This window comes from Rissa tridactyla, chromosome 19 (assembly GCF_028500815.1).
Source record: "Rissa tridactyla isolate bRisTri1 chromosome 19, bRisTri1.patW.cur.20221130, whole genome shotgun sequence".
Taxonomy (NCBI): Eukaryota; Metazoa; Chordata; class Aves; order Charadriiformes; family Laridae; genus Rissa; species Rissa tridactyla.
The window spans coordinates 2,449,731-2,477,289 of record NC_071484.1 but is presented as its reverse complement, the minus strand read 5'-3'; the positions used below and the strand labels follow the sequence as shown (position 1 = coordinate 2,477,289).

The 27,559-nt window shown below is 52.9% G+C and overlaps 2 protein-coding genes across 10 annotated transcripts; one reads left to right on the top strand and one right to left on the bottom strand.

Moving 5' to 3' along the window:
* Positions 1-300: 300 nt before the first annotated feature.
* On the bottom strand, positions 301-14,673 carry DBF4B (DBF4 zinc finger B). Of its 2 annotated transcripts, none has more exons than XM_054224534.1 (11): positions 14,416-14,673; positions 10,845-11,036; positions 9,677-9,727; positions 8,990-9,059; positions 7,973-8,043; positions 7,365-7,401; positions 5,318-5,360; positions 4,315-4,431; positions 3,570-3,696; positions 2,817-2,926; positions 301-2,241 (listed from the first exon to the last, which is right to left on the bottom strand). In XM_054224534.1, exons 1-11 carry the CDS (start codon positions 14,524-14,526, stop codon positions 846-848), a joined length of 2,325 nt encoding a protein of 774 aa, XP_054080509.1. In that variant the 5' UTR covers positions 14,527-14,673; the 3' UTR covers positions 301-845. The 2 variants fall into 2 exon arrangements, with proteins under 2 accessions (XP_054080509.1, XP_054080508.1); XM_054224533.1 differs by having other exon boundaries at positions 5,318-5,363; positions 14,416-14,672.
* On the top strand, positions 14,643-25,814 carry CCDC43 (coiled-coil domain containing 43). Of its 8 annotated transcripts, XM_054224552.1 has the most exons (6): positions 14,649-15,058; positions 20,287-20,374; positions 22,519-22,654; positions 23,279-23,372; positions 24,296-24,584; positions 24,870-25,814. In XM_054224552.1, exons 1-5 carry the CDS (start codon positions 14,882-14,884, stop codon positions 24,536-24,538), a joined length of 738 nt encoding a protein of 245 aa, XP_054080527.1. In that variant the 5' UTR covers positions 14,649-14,881; the 3' UTR covers positions 24,539-24,584; positions 24,870-25,814. The 8 variants fall into 8 exon arrangements, with proteins under 8 accessions (XP_054080524.1, XP_054080528.1, XP_054080531.1 ...); XM_054224553.1 differs by lacking the exon at positions 24,870-25,814 and having other exon boundaries at positions 14,644-15,058; positions 24,172-24,479; XM_054224556.1 differs by lacking the exon at positions 24,870-25,814 and having other exon boundaries at positions 14,647-15,058; positions 24,301-24,479.
* The last annotated feature ends 1,745 nt before the right edge of the window (positions 25,815-27,559 follow it).

Genomic DNA, 27,559 nt, shown 5'->3' with positions numbered 1-27,559 from the left:
TCCACCAACTGCTCTCCGGCTTCTCCACATCCCTCTGTACCTGCGGCCATCCCTGTGCTGGCCACAACAGCTTCCCACCGCCACATGCCGAGGGAAAAACATGGAGAGGGTGACAGTATGTGACCAGAGCCACCGCTGCCTCAGACCCAGCCTGGTGGCCCCCGTCACCCCCAGACCCCTTCCAGGCAAGCTCCTGTCCAGTCACCGCCTGGCCTCCACTGACGGACCTTTCACGCAACTTCGAGCTGGCCGCAGTTAAGGCCACCAGACAAGTTTTACCCAGCAAAGAGCAGAGCGGGATCTCATCTTCCATTTTATTTCAAAGATTAAAAATTTGCTAAAAAGCCCCAGCTTAGTACCAGTTACAAACATCTGTAAATACTCAGAGACATCCACAAAAACCCCAAGCCGTGTGAAGAACACACATCTCCCTCCTCTCCACCGTCCCCGCGCCCCCAAGGGTGCGAGGAGGAACAGGCCACGCTCTCAGTCTGGAAGGACAAAGAGCATGTTCCCGCTGAAGATACTTCCAGAGACAGACCATGTTGTCGGCAGCCCCGTGAGGAGTTGAAGGAGGAAGCTATCAGCCCTAAGCGTTACCAGCAGAGAGGAGGGAAGATCCCACCCCTGTCAGAGCCGAAGACAGTGAAACCACCGCATCACCCGTCAGTTCCCAAGAGGAGACCTGCTCGCGTTGTCTGGAGACCACCGTGCAGCTGAGGGTCCCCACCCCGGCGCCCGGCTGCACCTCCTGGTCCTGACGGGGAGCAGGGAGGCTTGTTAAATCCCCTTCCAGCCACTTCACAGCTCCCACTAAGGGCCCAGAGGACAGCCAGGAGGTGGATTTAACTAGTCCAGCTGCCAAAAAAGGTCTCAAATATGGGGGAAGAGGCTCCTTCGGTCTTCGTGTAGCAGTTCCGGCAGTTCTTGTCCTCCTTGCCTGCCCAGGTGAGCTCTGACTTCTGCTTCAGGACTGAGCAGAGCTGAGACTCGTAGCCACTGTCCCTCACATTGACATGTGTCCTTTGGAGCAAGTCCCTGTCCACAGGCTGAATCCTGCTGTCCCGGACACTCGTTAGTGTGGAGAGGAGCTGGTCATCCCAGTCTGACTCAGAAGAACTTTTGCTGAAGTCGTGACCAGCCTGTGCGTTACGTGGAAGAGGCTGGAGGAGCCTGGGGCATGGCGCCCGCTCTCTGCTGTGGCCTGGGAGGTCAGGTAGTTCGGGTGCTATTTTTTCTGCTGTTCTGACACAGAGCGAGCGGCAACATCTGGCTTCAGCCACAGGCGGTTTTGGAGAGGGCAAGCGGCCAGTAGGACAGCTGGTCTTCCTCATTGTGCTCTCCAGATGAGGACTATCCACATTTCTGGGTGTGTTTTCATTCTCCCCCCGGCACTGCTTCCCTTGGGAGCTCACGTTCGCTCTGCTCCAGCCAGGCTCGCTGACCCTGCTGGCTGCAGCAGCCTCTGCGGGATCAAACCCCACGGACACAGCTTCGAGGGGACCCGGCTGGGATGGTGGGTCCCCAGGGTTCCCGCGTGGGCACAGGCCCAAACCAAGGGAGCTGCGAGGTCTGTTGGAGAGCTTTGTGCTTAGGGGCAAGCCGCCAGCTTCCATCACACTGGCGAAGCCTGGCTTGGACGTCTGTCCTGCACCCTGCACACCCACCCCACCGTCCACGGGCCTCATCTGCTCGCGTGGAGAGAGGCCACCACCCAGCTCCAGCCTGGGCTTCTTTCCCGCCTGGGTGCTCTGTCCGGAGAGCTGGCGTTTCCTGGAGGCCGGCACTGTTTGCGGACGATGGTCGATAGACCCAAGCGTTTGCTGTTTACAAGGTTCAGATGAACAAGCAATCACCTCTCCAACATCAGCAGCTGCTGCGTGAGTCCCCCAGCCTGGGTCAGGAGCCGAGCCCGAATCCGTTTTCCCCACCGCAGACTCCTCCGTGGAGCCACGCACAGCACAGACCCCTACAGTGAGTCCAGCTCCAACCAGCAGCCCCCCAGGGCCGCCCAACAACCCCCCTCCTTCTCTGGGATTACTGACCCCGTCCCTGGGCAGGCAAGGGGAGCATCCCTTGGTCTTCAGGCCATGATCACGCTCCGTATCAATTAACGGTTCCACAGTACCGTGCTCAGGCTGCTGCCTTTCCTTTCCCAGCTCTGCTGTCAGAATCTCAATTCCTCCAGTCACTGGTGCTTGAGGCACCAAGCGTTCATCTGTCAGGCAGGACCACGGCACCCTGAGAAGAACCATCAGTTAACGCTTGCTCTCTCTAGGCCGAGCAACACCCTTCCCCCCAGCCAGACGAAGCGGTTTCTGCAGTGCAGGATGTTCGAAGCCCTTGCTTAGCAGGCGGTAAGAAATTTTAGACCGCTGAGGCTCTAACAGCGATACTGCTGCTGGCAGGGGAGACCGTCAGCACGAGGGATCTCTCAGCCGCCCAAGGTCTGGGCACAGGAGTGCTACAGAGCAGCGGGGTTTGCCTCAGACATGGGGAGAGAAGAGATGAGCCCAGCTGTCTTTTCTAGTTTAAGAGGCACTAGAAGTCCACAGGGAGTTCCCTGAAGCAGAGAAGCCACAGAAGCTCAAGAACGTCTCCCTCAGCTCGTCTAAACCTCGCCTGGCAGGTGCCGGGTTGGTCCTGCAGTCAGCTGCAGCCCCCTGCTCCCTGCCGACCGATTCCCTGGCATAGGGTGTGAGCCAGCGACCAGTACCACAGCAGCATGGAGACCGGGGCCTTGTCCTCCCTGAGCAGGCTGGGCAGCACCGTGACGCTTTTGGGCTCCAGGAGTTACCAGATTCACAAAGACTTACGTGGCTGACTGCTCCACAAAGCTGTTGGTGAGCTGCGAGATGACACGGTCCACAGGGGCGTACTGCGAGTCGTCCAGCGCAAACCGCTTATGCCGGGGGCTCTGGAGGTGCTGGAAGGTGGCAGAGGCCCTTTTAGCAACATTTATCCTTTCACAAGAGGGAAATCTCTAGTAACAGCCACTTCCCACAGCCTAACAGCTTAGAGGGCAAACGGCCTTTTCACCAGACAGAGCTGTTGTTTGGAAGCAGATTTGGGAAACACAGGCAAGGCCGTTACCCCTGGTTGCTCACAGCGAGGATTCTGTTCCCATAGACACCTGCTGCTGAGGAGGTTGTGGCTGTATCTAACAGCAGCCTACAGCTTTCCCCAGCAGCTAGTAAAAACGCAGACTCCAAATACGTACTGTCTATCGCTAAAGGCTGGGCTCTGAAAGGCACATTGTTTGGCATCTTCCAGGAGATAAAAAAAAAAAAACCCAAAAAACAAACCAATCCACCGCTTCGCACCTTTTTTAATCAGCCTGTGCCCCCAGCCCTCACCAACTGCCATGGAACAGGCTTCCCACCTTACAGGCCAGATAACAGGATGATCCTGGAGGCTGTCCTGGCCCTAGAGATGAGCATGCCGTGCTCCGATCTTCAAAACCACTGTTTGCCCAGACCAGGAGGTCAGAGCACAGATATAATGATTAATGAAGCCACTGAGCGGCCCCCATAATTTTTGCAAGGAACCAGGTCCCAGGGGACCTTTACCTTCTGCAGCTCTTCAAAGGTCTCTTGGCAGCACTCACAAAATCCTCTCTTTTTCTTTGGCACAGTGATGGGTGTGGATTGGGGGCTCTTCTCCCCCTTGCTGCGCATTGGACAGCCTTCCGCACCCCTGCAAGGAATCACAGAATGGCCAGGGTTGGCAGGGCCCTCTGGAGATCATCCCCTCCAACCCCCGGCCAGAGCAGGGTCACCCAGAGCAGGTGGCACAGGAACGCGGCCAGGCGGGGTTGGAATGTCTCCAGAGACGGAGACTCCCCCACCTCTCTGGGCAGCCTGTGCCAGGGCTCTGCCACCCTCACAGCAAAGAAGTTCCTCCTCGTCTTGAGATGGAACTTCCCAGGGGCAAGTTTGTGCCCGTTACCCCTTGTCCTGTCCCCGGGCACCACTGAGAAGAGCCTGGCCCCATCCTCCTGACACCCCCCCTTTCAGTATTTATCAGCGTTGATAAGATCCCCCCTCAGCCGTCTTTTTTCCAGACTGAAGAGACCCAAATCCCTCAGCCTTTCTCCATCAGAGAGGGGTTCCAGTCCCCTCAGCACCTTGGTAGCCCTTTGCTGTCCCCTCTCCAGCGGTTCCCTGTTTAACAGATACAGCTGTTTAACCCAGAACAGGGCTCCTTTCACCCGCATCCAGTACACAAGGGATTCTCCAAATCCCAGGAACCAGCAGGGCAGCAGCCAGCAGAGGGGCTGGGTTAAAACCTTGCACGGAAGGAGCTACAACCTACCTGACTCCGCAAAAATTCGAGATGTTTTTCAGAGGCTCAAATGGGCTGGAGGTTTTGGGTGCCAGGAAGTTCAGGTCGGGAAAGGTTTTGAACTGGTGATGGAAGGGTCGGAATTGCCTGAAAGCAGCAGATCAGGACAACAGAATTCTGGCAGGGACAGCATGGCCAGAGAGCTGTCCCCCCCGCAGAGGGTCTCAAGGTGCTATCTCCTTTATGATGGGACACTGCCCAGGGCTGTCCTTTCACTTGGCTGTTCCAGAGATTTCCCATTTCTCACGGGAAGTACTAAACCGGATTCCCAGTAACAGCACCGATGGGGGCGTGCTTTGGACAGAAGGCAGGCTGGCCTGCTCCGCTCAAAACCCACCTTTGCCCCAAGGCGCACCAGCAGCAGCCAGGGCAGCTTTTTCAGCTACACCGCAGCACGGGAAGGTTTGGGTTCCCAGACCACATCTCTCTCTCTCCATCCTTTATTGCCCGCAGCGTGTAAAACCTAATATTTGACTCCGCAGCTGCCATAAATGTTGTCTTCGGAATGATTAATTAGCACTCTGGATACCGTTAGAGTTACAGAGTTGTTAGAAACACCACTGAGATCAGATCCCCGTGTGCTGGATGCTGTAGTCAAGTTACAGGCCCTGACCTCCGGTGCTTCAATCTCTTCCCTCATTTCAGAGGGCTCAAGCAGATTAAGTGACCTGCCGAGGATCACAATCGGAATCCGAGCAAGGAAGTAAACTCTGTTGTCAAGTCTCGTTTAACACCTTTTTTCCCCCCTGACATACGAGCCACCTAGATTGTTTCTCTAAACTCCATTTGCCTCCCTCTAGGAGAGGGTCAACGTCCCAGTGTGTAACAGGGTCTTCAGAGAAGCCATGCTCTGCCTTGTGGACAGAATATCCACTGCCCCACGTGCAAATAAAACAAGTAAAGGATTCCCTCCCTGGAAGCCCCTGAGGTTTTAACATAGTTTGGCTGTGATGTTTAGAAAAATCTCATTTACCTGCTCTGGTCTTCAACCTTCAGAAAAGGGGGCTTCAATTTTCCTGCTAGAAAGAAAGCTGGTTAGAGGTTGCTCTGACCAAATTCCCCCCTTATTCATTCATTCCCCCGCAGAACTGGGCTGCGGAGCCAAGCTCACCAGTATTTCTGACATCTGTGAATGCCAAGCGATGGCTAAGCGCGGCCAAACCAGCTCTTTGGGTAATCTACAACAGCCCTCACCTCCAGAGTATCCAGTAGGGTCACCCTACTGGCAGCCCAACTCTTTTCACCTTTGAAAGGCCATCCAGCTAAAGCCCTTTGCATCTTTAGCGTCTACTCATTCTCGTTACCAGCGGCCTAACCCCAAGCTTCCAATTCTGACCTGAATCCTAAAAAACTGTCACACGTCCTCAACGCAACACGCCTCCAAGCACAAGAGACGAGTTTATAAGAAACCAATCGCAGCATCAGCTGCACAAGCAGAGAGCTCCGCAGCAACGCTGCCAGCGCCTTTTTCTCCCTTTACCTTTACACAACAGCTCAGAGTTCAGAATGGCTCAGGGCAGGACGGTTAAGTCAAAGCAGTAAGAGCTGCTGGAGACAAACCAACATGCTGCATAGCCAAACCTGGCACGAGAACACTGCTGAAGAGCAGTATCTGGCCTTCGCTTGGTCCCCGAGGAGGGCAAAACAGCAGCTATACTTCCTACAGAGGCATAATGTGTATTAGGGGAGCAAAAGAAAGCCTCAGCGGTGCGTTCAGGGAAAAGTTTTCAGAGCCAGGCTGGGAGAAGAGGCTACCAGGTCCCTTCTGCCTCGCAAGTATGTTCAACTCGCGAGTGATAACATTACACTCAGCCTGGAAATCTGAGTACAGATCGGTTAAGAAACAAATGAACACCAAGGTACTCCCACAGGGCGTCTGCCTGACCCTGAAACCAAACCTCTCGTGCCTCCCTCATTGCCTCTGAAGGGCGAGGTGTTTTGTTTTCCTGTGATCCCGGCGCTCAGTACTATTTTCTCCAAAGAAATTTTAACCTCACGCTCCAGAAAGGCCGAGTCCGCCCATCCTCACCAGTTAGCTCCTCCAGCCTCACCCCGAGCTTGCATCAAATGTGCTGTTACGTCACTGAAGTAGCTATTTAAGTGCAGGATCAATTTTTCCAAGTAAACGGTGACAAATGCTTAGCACTTCTGAAAGCAAGGCTGTGTTTAGGGCCCCAGATAAAACTCAGACTGGTGCACAGGCCCCGAGCTCCCGTGGCAGAGTGCTGAACGGTGACAAACGGTTCAGCTGTCACCACAAGTCCCCAGGCAGGGTTCAGAGTGTGCCACAACAGAGAGCTCTGAGCTTGCAGCAGACAATCTGCCTTATCCGACAGCTTTTCCAGCCTTTTTTTTCTCGACCTTTTCCCCCATGAATTGGGAAATAATCTTCCAAGCGTCACACGCAGAATCCAGGTTGGAGTCTGTGCTGAGATATTACTGAGTGTTCCCTCTCCGACAAGCAAAGTCAAACAAATCACAAATTAACTTACATCACTGGTGCCAATGTCAGTACCACAATTGGCTCTTGTCTAATCGCAGATGAGAACCTGGGTGTTTTTTTTCTTCCCCCCTCCCTCCCTCCCCCTTTGGAAGCGTTATCCCTAGATTGGTGTCTCAGCAGTACATTTCAGGCTAACAGAAGTGAGTGGGTTGCGAGGAACATGCTCTCCTCTGTAGGATGCATTATTCTTCAAAACTTCGTTTGAGCCAGTGGATTCAACGCGCAGTGCCAGCAGCACAGTCCTCAGGTGCCTCGGGACTCTGGGAGCTGCGCTGCAAACGGTTTATGGGATTTTTAAAAGCACTGCCTGAAATCAAAGGCACAACGTGCTCAGCTGTATTAGGAGGCTGCAGCTCGACTCAGACAAGGAGTTACGAAACCCATTCAAGAGAAACTGCTTTCACAGTTGGCATATTTTGGATTGCTGAAGTTTCAGATGGATTTTCCAATTCAAAACAACGCTTCTTCAAGCGGCTCCGCATCTGAGTGTAAACAGGAGCACAACTTCGGGGCCTACCTTTGCAAATTCTTGATCCGGATGCAGGGCATTTTGCCTATAGGAAAAAGTGACATATTTAGTATGGGAGCCAGCATAGGCAGAACTGTAATTACTGATCCCGGAGCAGCAAAGCGAGATTACAGCAGTCTCACCCACCACTTCAGAGCTCCTGCATCAGAAACTATCACCTCCCCCTGATATTTTGTCTCCCAAGTTACCTAGAGTAACTTTAAATACAATATACTCTCTGATCTTATGCCCTACCTTCACACTGACCTCTCCAATGCACTAAGGAATACTTCGGAAAGTCAGCGTACCAGCCGCATACGATCTTTGTTTTACCCTTTGTCCCTCAGAAATCAAAATCAGCTGTGCTACAGATAAGGTTGATAAGTAGCAGCTGCCTCGTTCTCATCTGTTTTTACCCCCACTTTATAAAAGGAAAAGTTCTTTGAATTCTGACATCTCCATCAATAAACTGCCGCAGCAGATTGTCCGACGTTGGATGAAACCCTAGGAGATCACCCCGCTTCCTAGCCCGTTAGCCCTAGAGGAGCTAGAAGGATTGCTTAGAGCTATGGAAGGATCCTGAGCACCTCACATTGGGCCGGAGTTAGGTCAGTTACCTCTGTCTTCTGGCACCGTTTCCTTGCTTCCGCGATGGCACGCAGCAGCTGCTGAGCGTACAACAACATTTCTGCACAGGTGGGACGTCAAAGAGCCATAGCTCAACAAGAGAAGGGGAGCTGTTCCCCTCCACCGACTGCAGCACCAGCCTAACTCCCCCACCGCACCGGGGAAAAGCACGTAGCACCTGAGCCCGCCATCACCTGGCAGAGCATCACGACTACGCAGGTAATTTGCCCAAGAAGAAGCCAAGAAAGAGTGCTTCGAGGGATGGCACCCCGTTTTGCTCTTTAGCAGAGCTGGAGGCTGGCTGCAGAAACAAGACACTGTTAGGAATCTTGCAGCATGCAGACCAGACCCTGACATTTGGAAGCCCTGACAGCCCTGCAACACCGCCGCGGCTCAGCAGAGCCGGCTGCTCAGGAACCTGTGGGAGCAGCAGCTGCCTCCATCACGCATCCAGACAGGCTCAGCCACGGCTGTATGTCACTGTCATTGGACACTCAGGAACCTTTTACTCCAGACCTATTATTAGAATCAGAGTTTTACCATCTGTCTTTCCCGTCACCCCCTCCCCATTCATCACTGAGACAGGAAGCGCCTTCCAGCACAGGTCCTCAAACATCAGCTCTTCCTAATTAAAAACCACCAAATCCTGCCATTATCACAATCTGTACTTCCAGGTCAATTAGTAAAAATGGTCTTTTTGGAACAAATTAATGCACTGACCAAGCTATTATCATTTTCTAATATTACAGCTTCAGTATATTACAATATACTCAGCGTTTGCTATTGTAAACGTGACAGTAGCATGTTCTATACATGCAAGTTAATCTGGTTTTTGAAGGGCAGACCAGCCACGGCCAGGATGGCATCAGGCAGTACTGGGTACTGCTCGCAATTTCTTCCTTCTCCTGTACCACACTCACTACATCACTTCTGCTCCACCTGTCTCAAAAAAAAATAAATAATCACTAATTACCAACAGCTAAGTTTCAGCCTACAGAGAAGGATACCGTCCACGTGCAAGATCTGGACTCCCCACAGGCGAGCGTTGGCGAGGATACTGCTGCCACTGCAGGTGTCCTGTACAAACAGAGAGGTTTGGCAAGGTACAGCTCAAAGCAGCTCTAAATCTAGTTTAGAGAGATTTTCCTGTTGCCCAGTTGACAGACCATCGCGTAGCTGTTATTAAAATCAGGGCACAGCAGGAAAGGTTCGAACTCGTGCTTTATCTACCCCAAATTAACAGTAGCATCTAGGTCAAATTTTTAATCCCTGCTATTGCATGAGCCTCTAAATGGGCATTGAGATTCTTTTGGCCACTTGTGATATCAGTGAAAGGACTGCAGGGGAGCCTTTTGCCCCAGCTATATTGCTTTAGCTCTTTCTAGGCTAAAAATTCATCTAACAACGGGTCCTTGCGTTAATGGTGCTCTTGTGCTGGGCACCCAGATTGCTGGGACAGGCCTTAGAAGTACTTCACACGGACGGATGACACAGGTCCGTGAAGAGCAGTGCCCAGAAGCACCGCATAATATTCTGCAGAGCCACAGGCAACGGCTTCATACCTTTAGCAGCCCCAGAATCTGCTCTCTTCAGCAGGCAGGGGCTCTGGAGAAGTGGCTGGCACTGGTTCTGCACGGCTCAGCAGTACTTTGAACACACCCAGCTAGAGAAAAGCCCATCCACACGCTGCTCACCTGATTCTTCATGGCCTTCTGCAGCAGTTCCTTTCCCCTGCTGATCAGGGCCTGCAGAGAAAGAAGCCAAGTACTTCGTTAAAGCAAAATGCTACCAGGCAGCAGCAAGCTGAGGACAGCGTGGCCGTCCAGTAAAAACGATTTCTAGTGATACCCGCGCTCTGCTGGGGAGGGAAGTCTGGCCAAGATTTCATCTCAAAGACAGCAGGACTGAGCATTTCCAAAGAACGCAAACCGCAGAGGCACCCATTAGGTCTACACTAAGCAGCTGTTCAGCCAAGGCTTGGCTTTTACTGAACAGCAGTGAATACCCCAGAGCAAGCCAAGAGGAAGCAGCAACTTAGCTTGGAAACGCTGCCTGCCACATCCCAACAGGCTGGCGGGGGTTAGGAACGTCCTTGCTAGCCCTTCCTGGGAGCAGAGTTGCATTTGTAAGCCAACGATTTCAGCAAATAGGTTAAGCTCTTTGTAATACAAATGGGCAGCGTTGTGAGCAAGACCAGGGGGAACAAACACTGACTGAAACCCCTGATATCAGCCCAGGCTTCCCACCTGCAGGCAGCCCAGATCCAGCTGGCAGTGATGCCTGTGGCGTCAACTCGGGGGCTCTCCCCACAGTCACAGCTTCCAGTGGACACCAGCGTTCAACGCAGGACATCGGAGCTTTGGCCACAAGGACTACTGACCAGAAAGCCCAGGTCTGACATGGTGAATAGGACCCAGAGAAATACCTTCTTGCAAGCTGCCCTCATAGATCTCCTCCCCAGCTACAATGGCCTTGCCCTACCTGTGTCTGTGAGCACGCATCCAGAGCCTGCAATGGTTTTGTATTGGCTACATTTCCCTGGCTTTTCTAGGCACACCTCTGCATCAGGACGATGGCCTGTTCTGTTGGGAAGCCAGCCAAGCCCTCTATTTCCTCTGCCATTTGAGCAGACATCCTTGTTTACCAGCTCAAAGCTGTGACATGCACGTTTGAGCGGACAATGATGCGCAGATACAAGGAACATGGTTATGAATGTGAACAGCCAGACCAGGGGGAAAAAACCCCACTCAATGTGTTTGCTCAGAGCAGGAACAACTTTACCTTCCAACACCGGTCTTGGGTTCTATTCTATAGATCCCTTGGGCCAAACTTTGAGGTGGCCTAAACCTTTATAGATCTTACAGTGTCTGATGGCTTCTGGTGAGGTCTGGGATGGTTCCCTTTGGAGGTAGAAGGCACTGGGCTCGTGGATTTTGCATCTTCTGAAGTTACGTTGCTCTGTTTCTCAGTCCGAGGCCTGGCTCTGTTTCGTTTAGCTTCTTTGTTGCTGGAAACCACGTAGCTGACTTCTTTGCTTAGGAAGCTTTCGGTCACCTGCAGCAAGAGACAGAACAGAGCAGCTCTGAAACAGTTCAGCTCTGAGCTGGAAGAGTCCTGCTAAACAAGAACTACTGCCTTTAGCTTAGCCCCACACGCAGTTAAGGGGCTGCTGAAAGAACTCATCTCTACAAGTAGTTCCTTCTTCCATTCCTGACTGCTGTCTCCGAGGAGAGGAGATCCTACAATGCACAGAGAGCACATGCCCTAGAGACACACTGCAAATCATCAACAGAACCTTCAGACTGAGACTTCCATGACACTGTCTACCATTATCCACTCTCTAAGCAATGGTTTCAGAAAAAAAGCAATAGCCGAGAAAAAGGCCCTGGGCATCATGCATCAGTGTGGAAGAGCTCTGTTCTCAGGAGAACAGAACACATTTTAGCAAAATAAAGTAGAAAGTGAACAGCTGGGACAAGCAGCTCCCCATAAAACAGGGCAGTAGGGACCCAGAAAGCCAAAACACAGAGACATGCTTTGCACAGAAGCTGGAAGTCCGAGGAAGAGGTAGAAACACAACATTTGGGATACTAACAGTAAGGTGATCAGAAACTCAGCAGAAGGCAGTCCCAGGGCACTAACACACAGGTACGAAGCCCACAGAAAGACAAAAATCCCAGCAGTCTGAAATCGTGGCCGCTGAACAAGCTGGTTCTGTTGCGTGACAGAATCCCTGTGGATGGAGATCCTGGACGCACCTGTGTGAAGTGCCACAAGTGCCACTGCAGGCTGCCCTGCGTTGCGGGAGATCAAGGAGGCTGCAAGCACAGAAAAGAATAAAGCAAAATCTCCCTGTCCAAATAACACTCCAGGGTGTTACCACTCCTACGTCAAGGTTCAGTTCAAGATACCACATGCAAGTCCAAGGCCACAAGATGCCCTTAACTTGGTCCTGAACAACACACAGGACCTGGGTTTGGATATTACTATTGAAGAGCTGTTTTACAGACGGTGGCCATGCTGCAGTTGAATTCGGTATCTCCACAGGAGCAAATGAGAACTCCACTCCTGGACCACGTTTCAGCGGGGGTAGTGACCTGAGATAGTGTTTGGCAAGAAGCCAAACAGGACAGTCAAAAGGCTAAAATTATTTCCAAGTACTGCAGCAGCTACACGGACAAATAACTGACCGCTGAGAGCAAGCGGTTCTCAGACTTGAAGACGCACAGCTAAATAAGAGACTCTATGAGAAGGAGAGCGTCCCCGAGTGCTGACGGCACATCCAGGGGAGGACAGAAAGATATCAGCAAGTTCAGCATGAGGGTGTGATTAAAAAAACCAGGGAAATAAGTGCAAGCCAGCTTCCCCACGTGTCTCTACAGCCAACACAGGATCCTGGCGGCAGAGATACAACAGCAAGAACTAAATTAAGATTTTTACACCTGCATGTAGCATTGGAGGATGTAAGGAGATTTTGAGGTGCCTCAAACAGAGAGAGATTAAACAGTCTGAAAACAAAGAGCAACAACTATTAGGACAAAATTGTACTTAAGAGTCATAAGGAAACTGAAAGATGAAACAGATGAACGACCAGCTGCTGGGCACAAGCCCTGTCCTCCGTTCCGGCCCAGGTGACTGAAGCAGTGCTACTTTCTGAAGGGTTTCAGGAGAGGATATATGGAATTGGTGAGCAAGGGAATCTGGAGAGGTCACGAATGAATCCACCCATGGAAAAAGCACACAGCTACATGACAAAGGAGGCTTGGCAGGGCCATTACCCTACTTTACCCTATTTTGAATTCCAGGAAACATTTGGAACTCCCACAACTTTCCTAAAAAGATAAGCTGCCACAGGCTGTTGTGGGGGGATGAGGGGGAGCCAGGCAACCAGTCACCACCACCTTGAAGGTGCTCCCCACGACCAGGCACCCAGTTATCACTGACTGGAAGGTGCTCCCATCACTGGGCAACCTATTAGCACCTACTGGGAAATGCTCCCGTCACCATACAACCAGTTACCACCACCCAGGAGGTGCCCCCATATCCAGGCAACCAGTTGCTATCTACTGGAACGTGCTCCCAGGACCAAGCAACCGGTTACCCCTGACTGGAAGGCACTCCCATTGCCAGCCAACCAGTTACCACCGACTGGAAGGTGCTCCCATGGTCGAGCAACCAGCTACCACCACCCAGAAGATGCTGCCACAACCAGGGAACCAGTTGCCACCACCAGGAAGGTAGAAGCAAGCAGTGTCTGTAGCAGCTGGTCACAAGCAGGACCGCGCTGCCCAACGACCCGTGAGGGGCCTGGGCAGAGCCAGCAGCAGGGCGAGGGCAGTGGCGGGCAATGGATGGCGTCCTCCTTCCCCAAGCGGCTCCCCGGTGGTGAGGGGAGGCCCAGCGGGGACCAGGAAGGAGAGCCAGGCAGATGCATTATCGCACCGAATCATAGAATCATCTAGGGTGGAAGGGACCTTTAAGATCATTGAGTCCAACCAATAACCTAACACTGACAAAACCACCACTAAACCACAGAATCACAGACTGGTTTGGGTTGGAAGGGACCTTAAAGCCCACCCAGTGCCACCCCCTGCCCTGGGCAGGGACACCTCCCACCAGCCCAGGTTGCCCCAAGCCCCGTCCAACCTGGCCTTGAACCCCTCCAGGGATGGGGCAGCCACAGCTTCTCTGGGCAACCTGGGCCAGGGGCTCACCGCCCTCACAGCAAAGAATTTCTTCCTCAGATCTCATCTAAATCTCCCCTCTTTTGCTTTAAAACCGTTCCCCCTCATCCTATCACTACATGACCTTGAAAAAGTCCCTCTCTGGCTGTCATGTAGGCCCCCTTCAGATACTGGAAGGGGCTATAGGTCTCCCCGGAGCCTTCTCTTCTCCAGGCTGAACCATGTCCCTCAGCACCGTGTCTGCCCAGCTTTTAAACACCTCCAGGGATAGTGATTCTGCCCCTTCCCTGGACAGCCTGTTCCAATGCTTGATAAACCTTTCAGTGAAGAAGTTTTTCCTAATATCCATCCTAAACTTCCCCTGGCGCAACTTGAGGCCGTCTCCTCTCATCCCATCGCCTGTTCCTTGGGAGAAGAGCCCGACCCCCCCTGGCTACCCCCTCCTTTCAGGGAGCTGTAGAGAGCGAGAAGGTCTCCCCTCAGCCTCCTCTTCTCCAGGCTGAACACCCCCAGCTCCCTCAGCCGCTCCTCACAAGGCTTATGCTCCAGACCCCTCACCAGCTCCGTCGCCCTTCTCCGGACACGCTCCAGCCCCTCAGTGTAGCGAGGGGCCCAAACCCGAACACAGCACTCGAGGTGGGGCCTCGCCAGCGCCGAGCACAGACGGAACAACCCAAGAAAATGCGGAAACCGTTAAAAACCAGAGCAGAGAAAGAAACCGAGGGAGAAGAGCGGCGGGCCCGCCTCACCCCGCCGAGCCGCCCGATGACGGCCGCCAGCTCCCGCGCTCCCCGCCCGCCGGCCAGGTCGAGGTAGAAGGACTTCCCGCGGAACGGCCAGGTGGCTGCTGGGCCCGACATGGCGTCCTGAGGGGGGGCAGACACCGCCCCCGCCGCAGCGGCAGTTTAAACTCCCGCCCCGCCCCTAACGGCGGCGGCGCTACGGCGGCCGCGCAGGGACACGCCTCCCCCCTCCGCGATAGGCGGCGCGGCGCGTTCGTCGCCCCTGAGGTGAAGGAGCTCCCGGACACCGGCAACCGCCCCGCCGGGCACGGCCGCTCCCGGACCGCGTGCACGGAGGGGTCGGTCCCTCCGGCGCCGCCGCTCCCCAGCCGGCCCCGCCACAAGTTTGTCCTCTGCGGCCACCGTCGCGTCCCCTGCCGGTTCCCGCGGGCAGTGGCGCGCGCATGCGCGGTGTGGGCGGCGCGGCTCCAAGATGGCGGCGCCCGGCGGGGAGGCGGCGGGCGGTTTCGCGGCCTGGCTGGCGGTGCGGCTGGAGGCGCTGGGCCTCGACCGCGCCGTCTACGGCGCCTACATCGAGGGGCTGCTCCGCGGGGAGGAGAGCGACGAGGAGCGGCTGGAGGCGCTGCGCGGCGTCCTGGCCGCCTGCCTGGTGAGGGCCGGGCCGGGGGGCTCCTCTCACCGGATGGGCCTCGCCGGAGGGAACGGGCGGCCGCGGCCTCGCTGGACCCGGAGGCTCCGTGTGGGGTTGGCGAGGGGGACGGGCGGGCAGCGCTTCCCTGAAGCATGGGGGTGGATAACAGCCCTCCCCGGGGCGGGGGCAGCACCTCTGGGGGCCTCTCTGGGCCCTGCAGGTGCTCGGAGTTTAATTGGGGTTTTTCGTTAGTTGGGGTTTTCTTTGGTGCCGGTTTTGAGGGCGATCGGAAACTCGGGCAGCCGCTGTGGAGCGTGGCCGTTCGGTGGGGGGAGGAAAGGGTCGCTTTGTATTTGTGCGGAGGCTGCAGGGTTCAGCCTGCGAGCTGGGTAGTGCCTAAATGCGTTTTAAGAAGTGATTTTTAACGACAGATCCTTCAGAGCGGCCCAGCGGTGGCTGTGTTAGATGGTTAGACAGGCTCCGGCAGGTCTCGTTCCTCACAGCACGGTGTTGTCTTCGAGGATCCCTCGGATCAGGCGGGAGCAGGGTCCGTCTCCCGGCTGGGACAGAGATAACCGCGGTGCAGCGCCCGTGGGCAGGGGCTGGAGCTCTCGGGGGTGGGCAGTGTTGCCTCTGCCCCCCCCCGAAAATAATCTCTGGGAGAGAGTTAGGAGAGGGCAGAAAAGAATTTCTCTTCAATAGTCATCTCCTTTGGGGGCTGTACGATTTATACAATATCTGTATCTCAGGATGCTGTATAGATTTTTCGTAGTGTAAAATGTTAAATAGCGAGTGCGTGCAGCTCAATGGCAATCACTGATTTCCTCCAAAAGCACACAGGAGCGCAAAACCCAAAGGGACTTGGTCATTACCATGAGCTTTTTGTTATCACAGGTAACTATATCATGTAATTCCTTCCATTCACTGACTGCGTGCTGTTTCAAATTGGTTTTCCTAAAAGATGGAGCACGTCTTCACTCCTCCACTGTCCCTTCTCCCCTCCACCGCCGGGGCACCGGCAGTAAGGTGGTTTCTAGAAGAAACGTCCCTGTGCCAGTGTGGCTTTGTGCCTAAAATAGTCAGAGAAGCAAATAGTGCGTCCTGCTGGCGTTAGGGGCAGAGGAAAACATCTTTGGAAAATGCTGTTCTGAAATAGCTGAGGTTAATTAACTTGCCTGTAATTACCAGACTTGCTTCATTTCATCACCAAAGGCAGAGCCCGTGTCGGATCCTCGGCCACGGCAGCTGCAGACTCACGAGCCGGGCTCCGGAGGGACGTAGCGCGGTGGCCATCCCCTGCCCGGCGGTGGGCTGCGTTACGGGCGGGTCTTTCCCCTTTCCTCTTTAGTGCTGAGTTACCCTCCTCTTGTGCCTCTGCCCAGTGTGAGAACTGGTGTGAGGTTTTCACGTTCACGGAGCTCTGGGCTGTCTTTGGCCTGTACGTGCTGCACCACAGCCCCATTTCTTCTCTTCGTTTTCTTTTTTGTGTCACGGTCGCAGCTGACTTTGGCTTCACTTGCAGGTTTGAACTCAGTTTGATTTTTCTGCAATTCTTGTAGCACCTTTTTGCCTCTTGAACCCTCCAACTTTTTAATTACTGTTTTTAGTCAGCGCATTTTTTTCTTTTTTTGTAGACTCTATGCTTATTTCTTGGCTTACAAGTATCTAAAGGGTGGGTTGAAGGAGGATGGTGCCAGACTCTTTTCAATGGTTCCCAGTGACAGGACGAGGGGCAATGGGCACAAGCTGGAACATAGGAAGTTCCGTTCAAATACACGGAAAAACTTCTTTAGGGTGAGGGTGACAGAGCACTGGAACAGGCTGCCCAGGGAGGGTGTGGAGTCCCCTCCTCTGGAGATTTTCAAGACTCGCCTGGATGCAGCACTGAGTGATGTGCTCTGGGCGATCCTGCTTTGGCAGGGGAGTTGGACTAGATGATCTCTAGAGGTCCCTTCCAACTCTGAAGATTCTGTGATTCTGTATTGACTTTTGAAACAGTCTTTTATTTGGTTAATTTGGGGCCTTTCTTGCCAAGGCTTTTCTCTTTCTTCCATTCACAAATTCCAGGCCATTTTTTTGTTTGTTTTTGACAGCCCTCACAAAAAATAAATTTCAGGCGACCTCTGCGCTCATGTCCGTGGTTCCTCAATCCTGACAATGTCGTTCATTAGTTCTCTGAGTTTATTAAGATGTAACAATCTCAAATCAAGAAACTTAGAACCAAGATCTGTTTCTGTTCACCACTTCTCTTCAAACCAGACAGATGCCCGATCACTTGTATTTTCTACAGCTAATTTTTGTCTGTATTTCCTAACCTCTGAAACAACATCGTTTCCTCTTTGTGTGGGGAATGCTGGATGAAGATACTCGGTTGCTGCACCCTCAGCTCTCTGAACTCCGCCGCTGTTACTAGTGTTTGCTCTTACACGTGAGCTATCCTTTCGGGATGCAAGGATTGATTCTCCGGCTCCAGGGCTGTTTTTTCATCCTGTTTCTGGGATCGCTACAACTTTTCACGTCTGTGTTTTCCCCTCGTAGGCCTGTCTCCACCGATACACAAATACCTGGTTGTTTCTTATTGCTCAAACCCTCACTCAGAGGTTGCGCAGCTCTCTGCCATCATTGTTACTCTTCTGCCGTTCACTTTCGTTCCCACTTACTGCCATTCCTCTGTCATCACTTGCCTGATTTTATTCCTTCCACACACTGAAACCAGGCGTCCAGGGAATATGTCTCTCCCAGCCTTCTCTCCTGGCTTAAGTTGCTCGAAGTTTTGCCAGCCTTGATTCCAGTAGGCCAGTATTCCGCGCGCCCAGGGAGCCCATCCATCGATCCTTTTACTGCGAGTGTTTCTGGCCCTTAAAAACCTTCATGTCTTCTCTGTCCTTGAACCATGCGGGTTTTCATTATCTTTTCATGACTCAGCTGTGTCTCTGAGAGCTAAAAGGGTTCCTCTCACTGGCACTTGAAATTGTGTTTCCGTGCACATCGTCCTCGAGGCTGCTCTGCTCATCCAGCACCTGTTGCTGTGTCATCTCCTGGGGGGAGTGGGGTCGGTGGGTTCTTCCAGATCTGAACCACCTGTTCTTGTATCTCGTCTTAGCAGCATCATCCTGTCCTCTGGATCTGCTCAGGTTAAAGGCATGGTGACTTCTTAAAATAGAGTCTGATATCAGTGGGAATCGCAAACCCTTTGTCCGTCTGCGGTTTCTCTGTTTGCAGGTCACCTCCTCTCACAGCCTTGAATATCCCGCGTGCTTGTCCTTGTAGCGTCTCCTCCCCAGCCTGGGGAGCTTATTCTGTCATGTATACGGCCCTGAACTGTGCTTGGCCGCTCTGTGTGACAGTATTGCTGTGTGTCGGTTCTGCCGTCTGCCCGTTACGTGTGGAATTTTGTGCTTAGCTCTTGTAGGCTCGGGGTGGGAGGACTTTATTCCGAGTTGCTCTGTATTTGTATTGGAGCAAAAGGTGGAGAGATTTTTGTGGATGTCTTTCCCTCCTCATCATTCCCACAGTTGTGGAGAACCCACCTGGTTTTGCTGTCTCCTGTGCAGTTGAGCTTTGCTCTGCTGGGTGAGTAATGTTTTCAGTGACAATCTGTCCTGGAGCTCGAAAGTGCTTTTTCTAGGTACCTAGTGCCTAAGTTTTCAAGATGAGGATCAGGAACCTGGTGTCTCTTTGGTGTGAAGCCTGTGCTTGTCTTTGAAATGCCAATTACTGCACACCTGGCTGTGAAAGGTGGGCAAAGAGGCAGAGGGCAGAGGTCTGGTTCTTATACACCTTTATGAGAAATTATTTTCTAGGCAGTTTATCAGATTTTCTGTCTCTCAGAGGTAGCTTTTGGCATAGGCAGGGCAGGCGATAGTCAGGGCTAGCAGAACAGCTCTATAAGAGGTCACTGTGGCTTTGCTGCCTGGTTTGTCCCTGTTTGGGTGCAGCGCTGCTGCCCCAGCAGAGCAGGATGACCGCAGGGATTTGCAGGCAGTGCCGGATCGAGCCTGAGCATCAACACCTGCAGTGCCAAGGTGCAGGGGAGGGGGACGTCTCAGTCTCAGCTGGCTTGTTCCTCAGGTGTCCCTGGCCGGCTTGTTTCTGTTTGATATCAGCTCTCCTCGAGCCCCTCTGCCTCTCTCAAGCTATGGGCAAACCTGATTTAGTGTTAATGAGCAAAGTAAATAAAAAAAATATTGAAACTTCCTGCCCATCGTACCCATACGTCTTCCCAGTGACATGCTCCTGGCTGTAACTCTTCAAAATGCCTTTCTCTCTTATCAGGGTCGTGTTTCTTGCCTGGATTCAGCTTCTGTAACCTGAACTCACATATGGGGCTATTGAACTCACGCTGTCGCTGCGTTTGCTGAGATGTGGTAGAGTAGCGTGTCACCTGTCTACTGCCGGAACTTGAATTCCGGTGTTGATCAGTCCCCTGAGAAGCTGTACGTAGACACTGGGGAGAGAGCTCGTCATGGTGGGACTCCACAAGTGAAGGATCTGGTGGTGGGAATGCCGTCCCGTTGCTGGTTGGGTGTGTTTCCGTTCTCCCTGTGTTTTAAAGCGGCAAAGAACAGCGTGAATGCATTCCACTGACACCTCTGGATCGTGGGCAATGCTCCAGGCAGGTCAAGGGAGACAAGAATATCCCTGTTGGTGGGAGGAGATGGTCTATCAGTACCACCAAAGTGGTTTCAGCTCCCTACTGGCCCTGCCTAGGTGTATCTGGTCTACTCTATCTGCTTTAGTGAGATTGGCCATCGGAGGTGGCCTTTGGGTAGCTTCTCCGCAGCCTTACTCAATAGGAAAGGTGGGATTTCTAGAGTGAAGATACCTCGACTGCCTTTCTTCAGCGTTCGTAGGGCTGTTGCACCTAGAGAACCTGCCGCTCTGGAACCAGTGTGCGTTGTTAGAGCTCTCCCTCGGGAAAAGGAAACCACTGGGGTGATACGGCATCGCCTGGCACGCTGCGGAGCTGTTGGACTGCAGCCTTGACACCTTGTGTGTTTGTGTGACGGGTCAAGGCTGTCTCTAGGTCTGAGCTGTGTCAACAAGTAAGTGCATCGCGTGACTGGTATCTTCCCAGATTAACCAAAGTCCTGAGTGTGAATTTAACGAGATTTCATGTGCAAAGCTGTGAGCTTATTGCTGGGTGTTCAGATTCTTTGCAGCTGGTGCTTTTCATATTTGATTCATGCTTGTTTAAAGCAGACCAACTTTGTTCCAAGACTGAGAAGTCTCTTTTCCCTTACTAGGAAGAAGATCTCTTAAATGATGTTTGCAGGGAAGTAGTGGAGAAGTGGTCTGAATCTCAGATTGTTGACGCCAAAGAGAAAAAAGAAGGTAGTGTCGCTGCTCGCTGTGCCTTTCCTCGGGGTATGAGTAATTTGCAGGGCCTTGCCAAGATGAGGACTGTGTGTTGGTCCCGTTAGGAGTTAAAACCAACGCTGCTGATACGTTTGCAGATCTGACGTGTTTCTTGTTGCCATTGCTGCTTATTCGCTGTTTTGTCTTGAAATATAAAATGAGTAGTTTCACTTCTGGCTGTCCCCTCGCATTCTGCTGCTCGTTGGGTTCATGATCCTGCAGAGGAAGAGCTCGTTTATTTTTTTTTTTTCTGTAGGATTTTTAAAATTTCCTTTCGCAAAACACTTGGGCTTTCCCTCTGTCAAATGCTAACGATGGAGCGATGGCAGCTAGCGCAGTTGTTAGGGTATAAAATGCCCATGCTACTCCAGTTGACGCTAGGTTGGAAAGCAAGTGTTTCTATACTACTAAACCGCACCCGTGAGAGCGGTGCTGCCCCTTCTGCTGCCCCTTGCCCCAGGAGAAGGTCCCAGGACACATCAGGAAAGCATCTTTCTTTTCCTCTTTCAAAATCTTCTCTTAAAACTGTCCTTTTTTTTCCGTAAATGCTTGTGGGGGGGGAAGCTCTGTGGGGCTGCTGCTATAGTGATGCTGCTCCTTTCCCAGTCACGGGTGTAGCCCCACCGTTTCTTTGTACTCTCTGAATTCACCCCTCGTCCTCAGCTGTCGGCTCGGAAGCCAAGAGCTTCGTCTTGTGCTTGCTCATCGGGGAGGCTTGTTCTGGTCGTTGAGTAGAGCTCTGGAGCACAATGAAGTCATAGTGCTGGAAAGATTTTGCTGGTTTAAGCATACTGCATGGATCAATTACTAATCTTCCATCTGCAGAGGCCTAACCGTAGCCCGAGACAATGTAACATCCCTTTTGGCTAAATCCTGCTTTTTGTTTGCTTTGCGTTTTTTTGTTGGTTCTGGTTGCACACGGAATATTGTCACTGACCGATGCCATTCTAGAAATAGTGAGCCCTTACCGTGAGGCCTGTGTTTATGTAGCGCTTTTCTTGCCCAGACCTCAGCAGCTCACAAATACCACTCACCTCCTCTTTATAGAAGCACGCAGCAGTCCAGCGGCTTTCCCCAAAAATTCCCTGAAGCCTGTCCTTGGCCTAACCGTGCCTTTGGCTGGGGACAGGGAAAAGTTATGCTCTTCTCTGCATTAAATACACTAAATCCATCTTTTGGGGACAAGTAATTGGAATTGCCGGAGCTGCGGCTGGACTCCTGCTCCTACCATCGGTGACCCCCAGGGAGTTTTCTTACTTGTCACGGAAAGAAGGCAGCAGTTTGTGCCTAGGTTGTTAGAAATGCAAGGATTTAATTATTTCACTGAGGTTCCATAAAAGGATAGATCCCCAACGAAGTCAATAGCTACTTAGAATAATAGAATCCCGAGGATAAGTGACTAACAAACTAAAAAAAGTTGGCTGTCAAAACCCCAATATCGTTTTAAGAAAGGGGCAGCAGAACTCCAATGTTAAAAGGTGAATCAGTGGTTCGTTCCCTAGCTAGGTAGAAGAGAAAGAGCGTTAAACCAATCTGTCACTTTGGGTTTTCAGAATTTCTATTTAAGTACGTGGTTAAATGAACTTAGCCTCTTTTAAGCAGAAGATAATGTAATTTGGAGTAAAATGGATTTTCATTAGCGAGAGTCTTAGTGATTTCAAAGTCTCATTGTGAAACCTCCCTTGCTCCTGGAAAAAATAGCGTCTGATTGTGGCTGCGCGCAGCACAGGGCAACTCCTCCTGCGAGGAGAGGCCGGTGTCACATCCCCCATCGGATGCCGCGCTGGCCTGAGCCGCCGCCTTGGTGGCTCCTCAGCAGCTCCTGCTCCCGCAGTCCTCAGATGGAACTCCCAAGCCGGCCGGCTTGCTGCGCTGTGTGCTGACGGCACCACTGCTGACCTTTGAGAGGGCTCTTGGCAGGAGAGTGGGGGGTATTTTGGGGTGAGATGCCTCCCTTTACCTCGGCGCACTTGTCCCCAGTGACATCTGCAGCCTGTGACAGTGGGATGGTGCCTGTTGGGGACTGTGGATGTAGGAAGCAGCAGCGTGTGGCATCTGCCAGCTGGGACTTTGCTGCGGTGGCTGCAGGGACTGACCGATGCTCTGACTCTTCTTGCCAGATGAGCTCCAGGCCATCGCCAGCATGATGGAGAAGCAGGCCAGGATTGTGGTGAAGCCGAAGGAGGTCTCCCAGGAAGAGAAGCAAAGGAAAGCTGCTCTCCTGGCCCAGTATGCCAATGTGACGGATGAGGAGGAATATCCTTTTCCTGACCCAGTCAAGATTCAGTGCTTTGAAGGACAGTATTTATTAAAAATCTCCCAAAACGCCTTTCCAGCTTGGCAGTGCCTAGTGGGGAGACTTGGAGAAACTTTTCAATCTTTTCAAAAGCATGGACGCTCCTAGTTCGTGGAGTGCCGTGAGCAGATGCTCCTTCGAGTGCGTTTCTCTGCCCTTTCCGCACTCCCCACCGAGGCGTGCTCGGCTGGCTGGGGCTTGCCCAGCCCAGGTGCGTTGCAGAAGAGGAGTGAATCACCTCCCGGTAACTCTGTGCACGGTAGCTAATGTATTTCACCTCTTGCTTGCTTTCTGACGAGAAATCTGCTGAAAAGATCCTCTTTAGAGTGGGAGAGTTACAGTTACCTCCTCCTCGTGCTGAAGAACAAGCTCTTCCTTGAAGAGCAAAGTTGAAGAGGAGGGAATCGTACCTGCGCTCAAGCAGCAGGAGGGTGCTGAACACGCGCTTTGTGCTCGCCTATGCCTCCGTTGCCTGCGTTAGTTTTTAGCTTCTTCCTTATGGCTTGATAAAGTTGTTATTTGACATGTTTTGAGGTTAGTGTCATTGTTCATTACTGGTGTCCGTATTTCCTTAATTGTCTCACTGGCGAGGATGAACAGGATGGATCGATTGCGACCGCAGTAAATATTGGATCGGAAAAATGTATCCTTCGAATTCTCAGTGACCCAGGCTTTTTGGTGAGTTTCCCAGCCTTCCGTATCCGTGTTGGTACTCCCTGTTTCTTTAGGGCACCTTTTAAGTTTGGTGGTTCTTTTTTCTTTCCATGTAACCTGACCTTGCTCGTAATGCCGGTTAGAAGTCCATCTGCTCCCGGCCCCACGTGCACAGCCGAGACTGATCCCGTTGTTCTCTTTTTCTCTCCTCCATTCCTTCCTTCCCTCTTCCACCCTCTCAGAAGCTTCACAGAACATGCTATTACAGATAATTCTCCCAGAACTTCAGCTTAATGTTAACTGGTGTCCAGAGAGGTAAATCATGTTCAGGAATTATTAAAAGTGCAACTGAAACAAAAGTACTGTGAAAAGGCCATCTAGTCCAACCCCCTGCAGTGGGCAGGGACATCTGTAACTAGATCAGGTCGCTCAGAGCCTCATCCAGCCTGGCCTTGAATGTCTCCAGGGATGGGGCCTCCACCCCCTCTCTGGGCAACCTGGGCCAGTGTCTCACCACCCTCAGTGGAAAGAACTTCTTCCTAATGGCTGATCTAACCCGCCCTGCTCTAGTTTAAACCCTTCCCCCTCGTCCCATGGCTCCCCTCCCTGATCCAGAGTCCCTCCCCAGCTTTCCTGGAGCCCCTTTAGGGACTGGAAGGGGCTCCAAGGTCTCCCCGGAGCCTTCTCTTCCCCAGGCTGAACCCCCCCAGCGCTCTCAGCCTGTCCCCACAGCAGAGGGGCTCCAGCCCTCCCAGCATCTCCGGGGCCTCCTCCAGCCCTGCTCCAACAGCTCCGTGTCCTTCTTTTCTATTTGTAAAAACAGATTCCTTTTTCTTTCTCCATTCCCAAACTCCTTACCTGCTTGGGGAGGGAGCCGAAGCGGGAGTGTGAAGGGGGAGGCGGAATAAAGGCGGTGTCTAGTTTTGAGCTCCGAAATCCGACTGCAGAGCAGAAGCTGCGTGGCTTCAGCCAGAGCGTTGCCTGCCCTTAACATTCCGCCAGCGCTGTTCCGAAACACCAACGTGGAGGATGTCTTGAATGCCAGGAAGCTGGAACGGGAGCTGCTGCGAGATGAGTTCCAGAAGAAAAAAGAGCAAGATAAGCTCCAGCGCGAGAAGGATAAGCTGGCCAAGCAGGAGCGGAAGGAAAAGGAGAAGAAAAGGACACAAAAAGGCGAGCGGAAGCGATAGCTGGGGTTTTGCAGTTGGACTGTCAAGGGTTAAAATTAAGAATAGGGTGTGTGTTTAAAAAGCAGCAGAAATTCTGGGCACGTGGCTGGCGAGTGGTTCTTTGGAAACGTTTCCTTTTTTTTTTTTCCTTTTTTTTTTTTTTTTTGTTTAAATAGCAAAAAAGAAATTTGAAGCACCTCCTAAACTCGAAGCGTGCCATGTGCTTGTGCTGCCAAATGTCCCAGTCGGTTATTGTGGCCAGTGTCTGTACCAAAGAACGGTGAAGTGATTATGTCCGTGTTTTAAATTGATCGGGTTTGTTTTTTTCTTTTTTACTTCTAACCACTTCAAGCAAAGCAAAACAAGATGTTGGAGACAGCTTCCATGCTGGCCGCGTCCTCCCACCGGCCTTGGTTTGCAGCGACGGTGTGTTCCGATGTGAGAACATCGCCGAGCCCCTTTCTGGCCTGTAATTAAGCACATGCTGCTGCAGGGCGAACGTGAATTTATTTACACTAGCCTTGAAAAATGTATTTGCAAATACATGTATTTATGCTGCCCAGAACAACACTATGTCTTCGTTCTGGCTGAGCTGAGAGCGCAGGGTTCGGAGCTGAGCTCAGCGAGGGCGAGTGCTGCTCTGCAGCAAGGAAACGCGATGAAATATAGATGAGTTGCAGCTACGAGACTGCACCACCCACGGGCTCTCGGCAGGGGAAAGGCCGTGCTGATTTGAGCGGTGGCGAATCGGTCAAGGCCTTACGCTGTTTTAAGACTTGATGCCGGTAGCTGGAAAATGGTGCTCCCCGATGTTTCGTGTGGGTGAATGTCGACTGTTATTTCTGCGGCGGTTGCCAGGGCGGGTGCATTACCGCAGGCGCAGCGGCTGTAGGCGATTGGGGTGCGCTGAGTTCACAGGCCAGTTGCTCTCAGCGGGTGCAGCTGCAAGTGGGAGCTGCCTGTAGGGGCTGAATGCTCTCCTGCCTCCAAAGGGCTCGTTACCTGCTGTTTCCAGCTGGTTTTGTGACAGAACACTTAATTTCTGTAAACTGAGAATGAAGGAGGCCCTGCAGCGCTTTCGGGGGTGCAGGAGGAACCGGGGTGCCTCGCTCCTGTGCTGCTTTGTGCTCTGGCCGCCGTGTTCGCTGGCGAGGTGCGCTCCAGGCAGCACCTTCTCCGTCGCCTGCTTTCAGCACCCGATCAAAGGGTTGTGCCTCCTGTTGAACCAGCTGCTGCGAGTGTGAGTATCCAACCGCTTTATCTTTGGACTTGAATAATAAAATTGGTTGGCCAAGAAGTGGGTGTCTGTGTGTCTGAGTGAGCGGCGCCGTGGGGGACTCCCCGCAGACCGGTCCTGTCTCCTCGCTTTCCCCTTACCCAGCAGCGCTGTCTCCCAGGGCTGACTTGCTGCCACGGTGCTGGTCCTCGTGTGTTCCCACCTCGTTTCCTGAGGCTGCAGTGCCTCCCTTCGCCTCTTCCCTCTCCTGTGCTTGTTCCCGGCCCAGCCTGGGGCGCTGTGGTGGATCCTGGCTGCAGCGTTGCCTTTCGGGGTGGCTTGAGGCTGGGTGAGGGCACTGAGCCGTGGGCTCAGCACCCCCTGCCTGAAGCAGCCGTGGCCACACGCAGGTTTGAGGAAGCTGCTGGTGGTCCAGGACCATCTCACATGCTTCCCCTTGTACTTCAGGTCCTCTGGCAGCAGCAGCAGGTGGTGGGAAGGAGTCTTCCCCACATTCCTAAGCTGGGCACCAAGAGCTCTCTGACCTGGTACTGAACTTCCCCAAACCTCTGCTTCCACCTGGGAAGCAAGCTGAGGGCAGGGGCTGCTCCCCTGCATGGATGCTGGCATACCAGAGCCTCTTACAGCTCCTTGAGACCTTTGGTTGTGAAGGTCCAGAGGCTGTAAAGGCTGCGTTCACCTCCTCGTGACCCTCTGCCCACCACCCAGCTCAGGAGCCAGAGGAAGAACACAAGGCTACACACTAAGTGCCAAGACGTACACACTCAATAGCAGGGTGTATGAGTTAAGAAGGGCGCAGTCAAGAGCGCACCCTCTCAGTCACCCCCTGCACGCACAGACCAGCAGAGGGTGAGTGTTGTGTCTGGCCAGCCCAGACATCGCTCCCAGTTAAAGGCCCTTTTAGGGAGAGGGAACCAGGAGCAGAGGGAAGGTCCAGCCCGATGTTTTTCGGCTGAAACACCCTGGGGCAGAGCAGGAGCACCACACCAAGGTGGCTGCAGTGGGCTGTAGTCTTGTGGAAACCCACCAACCCCAAATCTGCTGCAGCTGAAGGGCTCGAGCTGCCCCTTGGCCACGAGCCCGTTTCAGCACAGCTTGGAGCCCGCAGAGCTGCTGTCACCCAGGGCCACCCTTTGCTGATTCAGTGCCCAGAGCAGACGCTGCCCCTGGAGAGCTGAATGCTGACACTGGGCTGACACTTGGGATATCACAGAATGGCAGGGTTGGCAGGGCCCTCTGGAGATCATCCCCTCCAACCCCCGGCCAGAGCAGGGTCACCCAGAGCAGGTGGCACAGGAATGCGTCCAGGCGGGGTTGGAATGTCTCCAGAGACGGAGACTCCCCCACCTCTCTGGGCAGCCTATGCCAGGGCTCTGCCACCCTCACAGCAAAGAAGTTCCTCCTCCTGTTGAGATGGAACTTCCCAGGGGCAAGTTTGTGCCCGTTACCCCTTGTCCTGTCCCCGGGCACCACTGAGAAGAGCCTGGCCCCATCCTCCTGACACCCCCCCTTTCAGTATTTATCAGCGTTGATAAGATCCCCCCTCAGCCGTCTTTTTTCCAGAGTGAAGAGACCCAAATCCCTCAGCCTTTCTCCACCAGAGAGGTGTTCCAGTCCCCTCAGCATCACAATATTCAGGAGTGCATTACTGGCCTCAGCACCAAGAAATTTATAGAGTAGGAATAAATACTCCAGAGCAACTCCTAAGGTTTCTAGTGCAGATACTGCAACAATGGCACAAGCTTTCTCTGACAGTATGGAGCTTCTAACTAATGAGATACAGGGGAAAAAAAAAATCCACCACT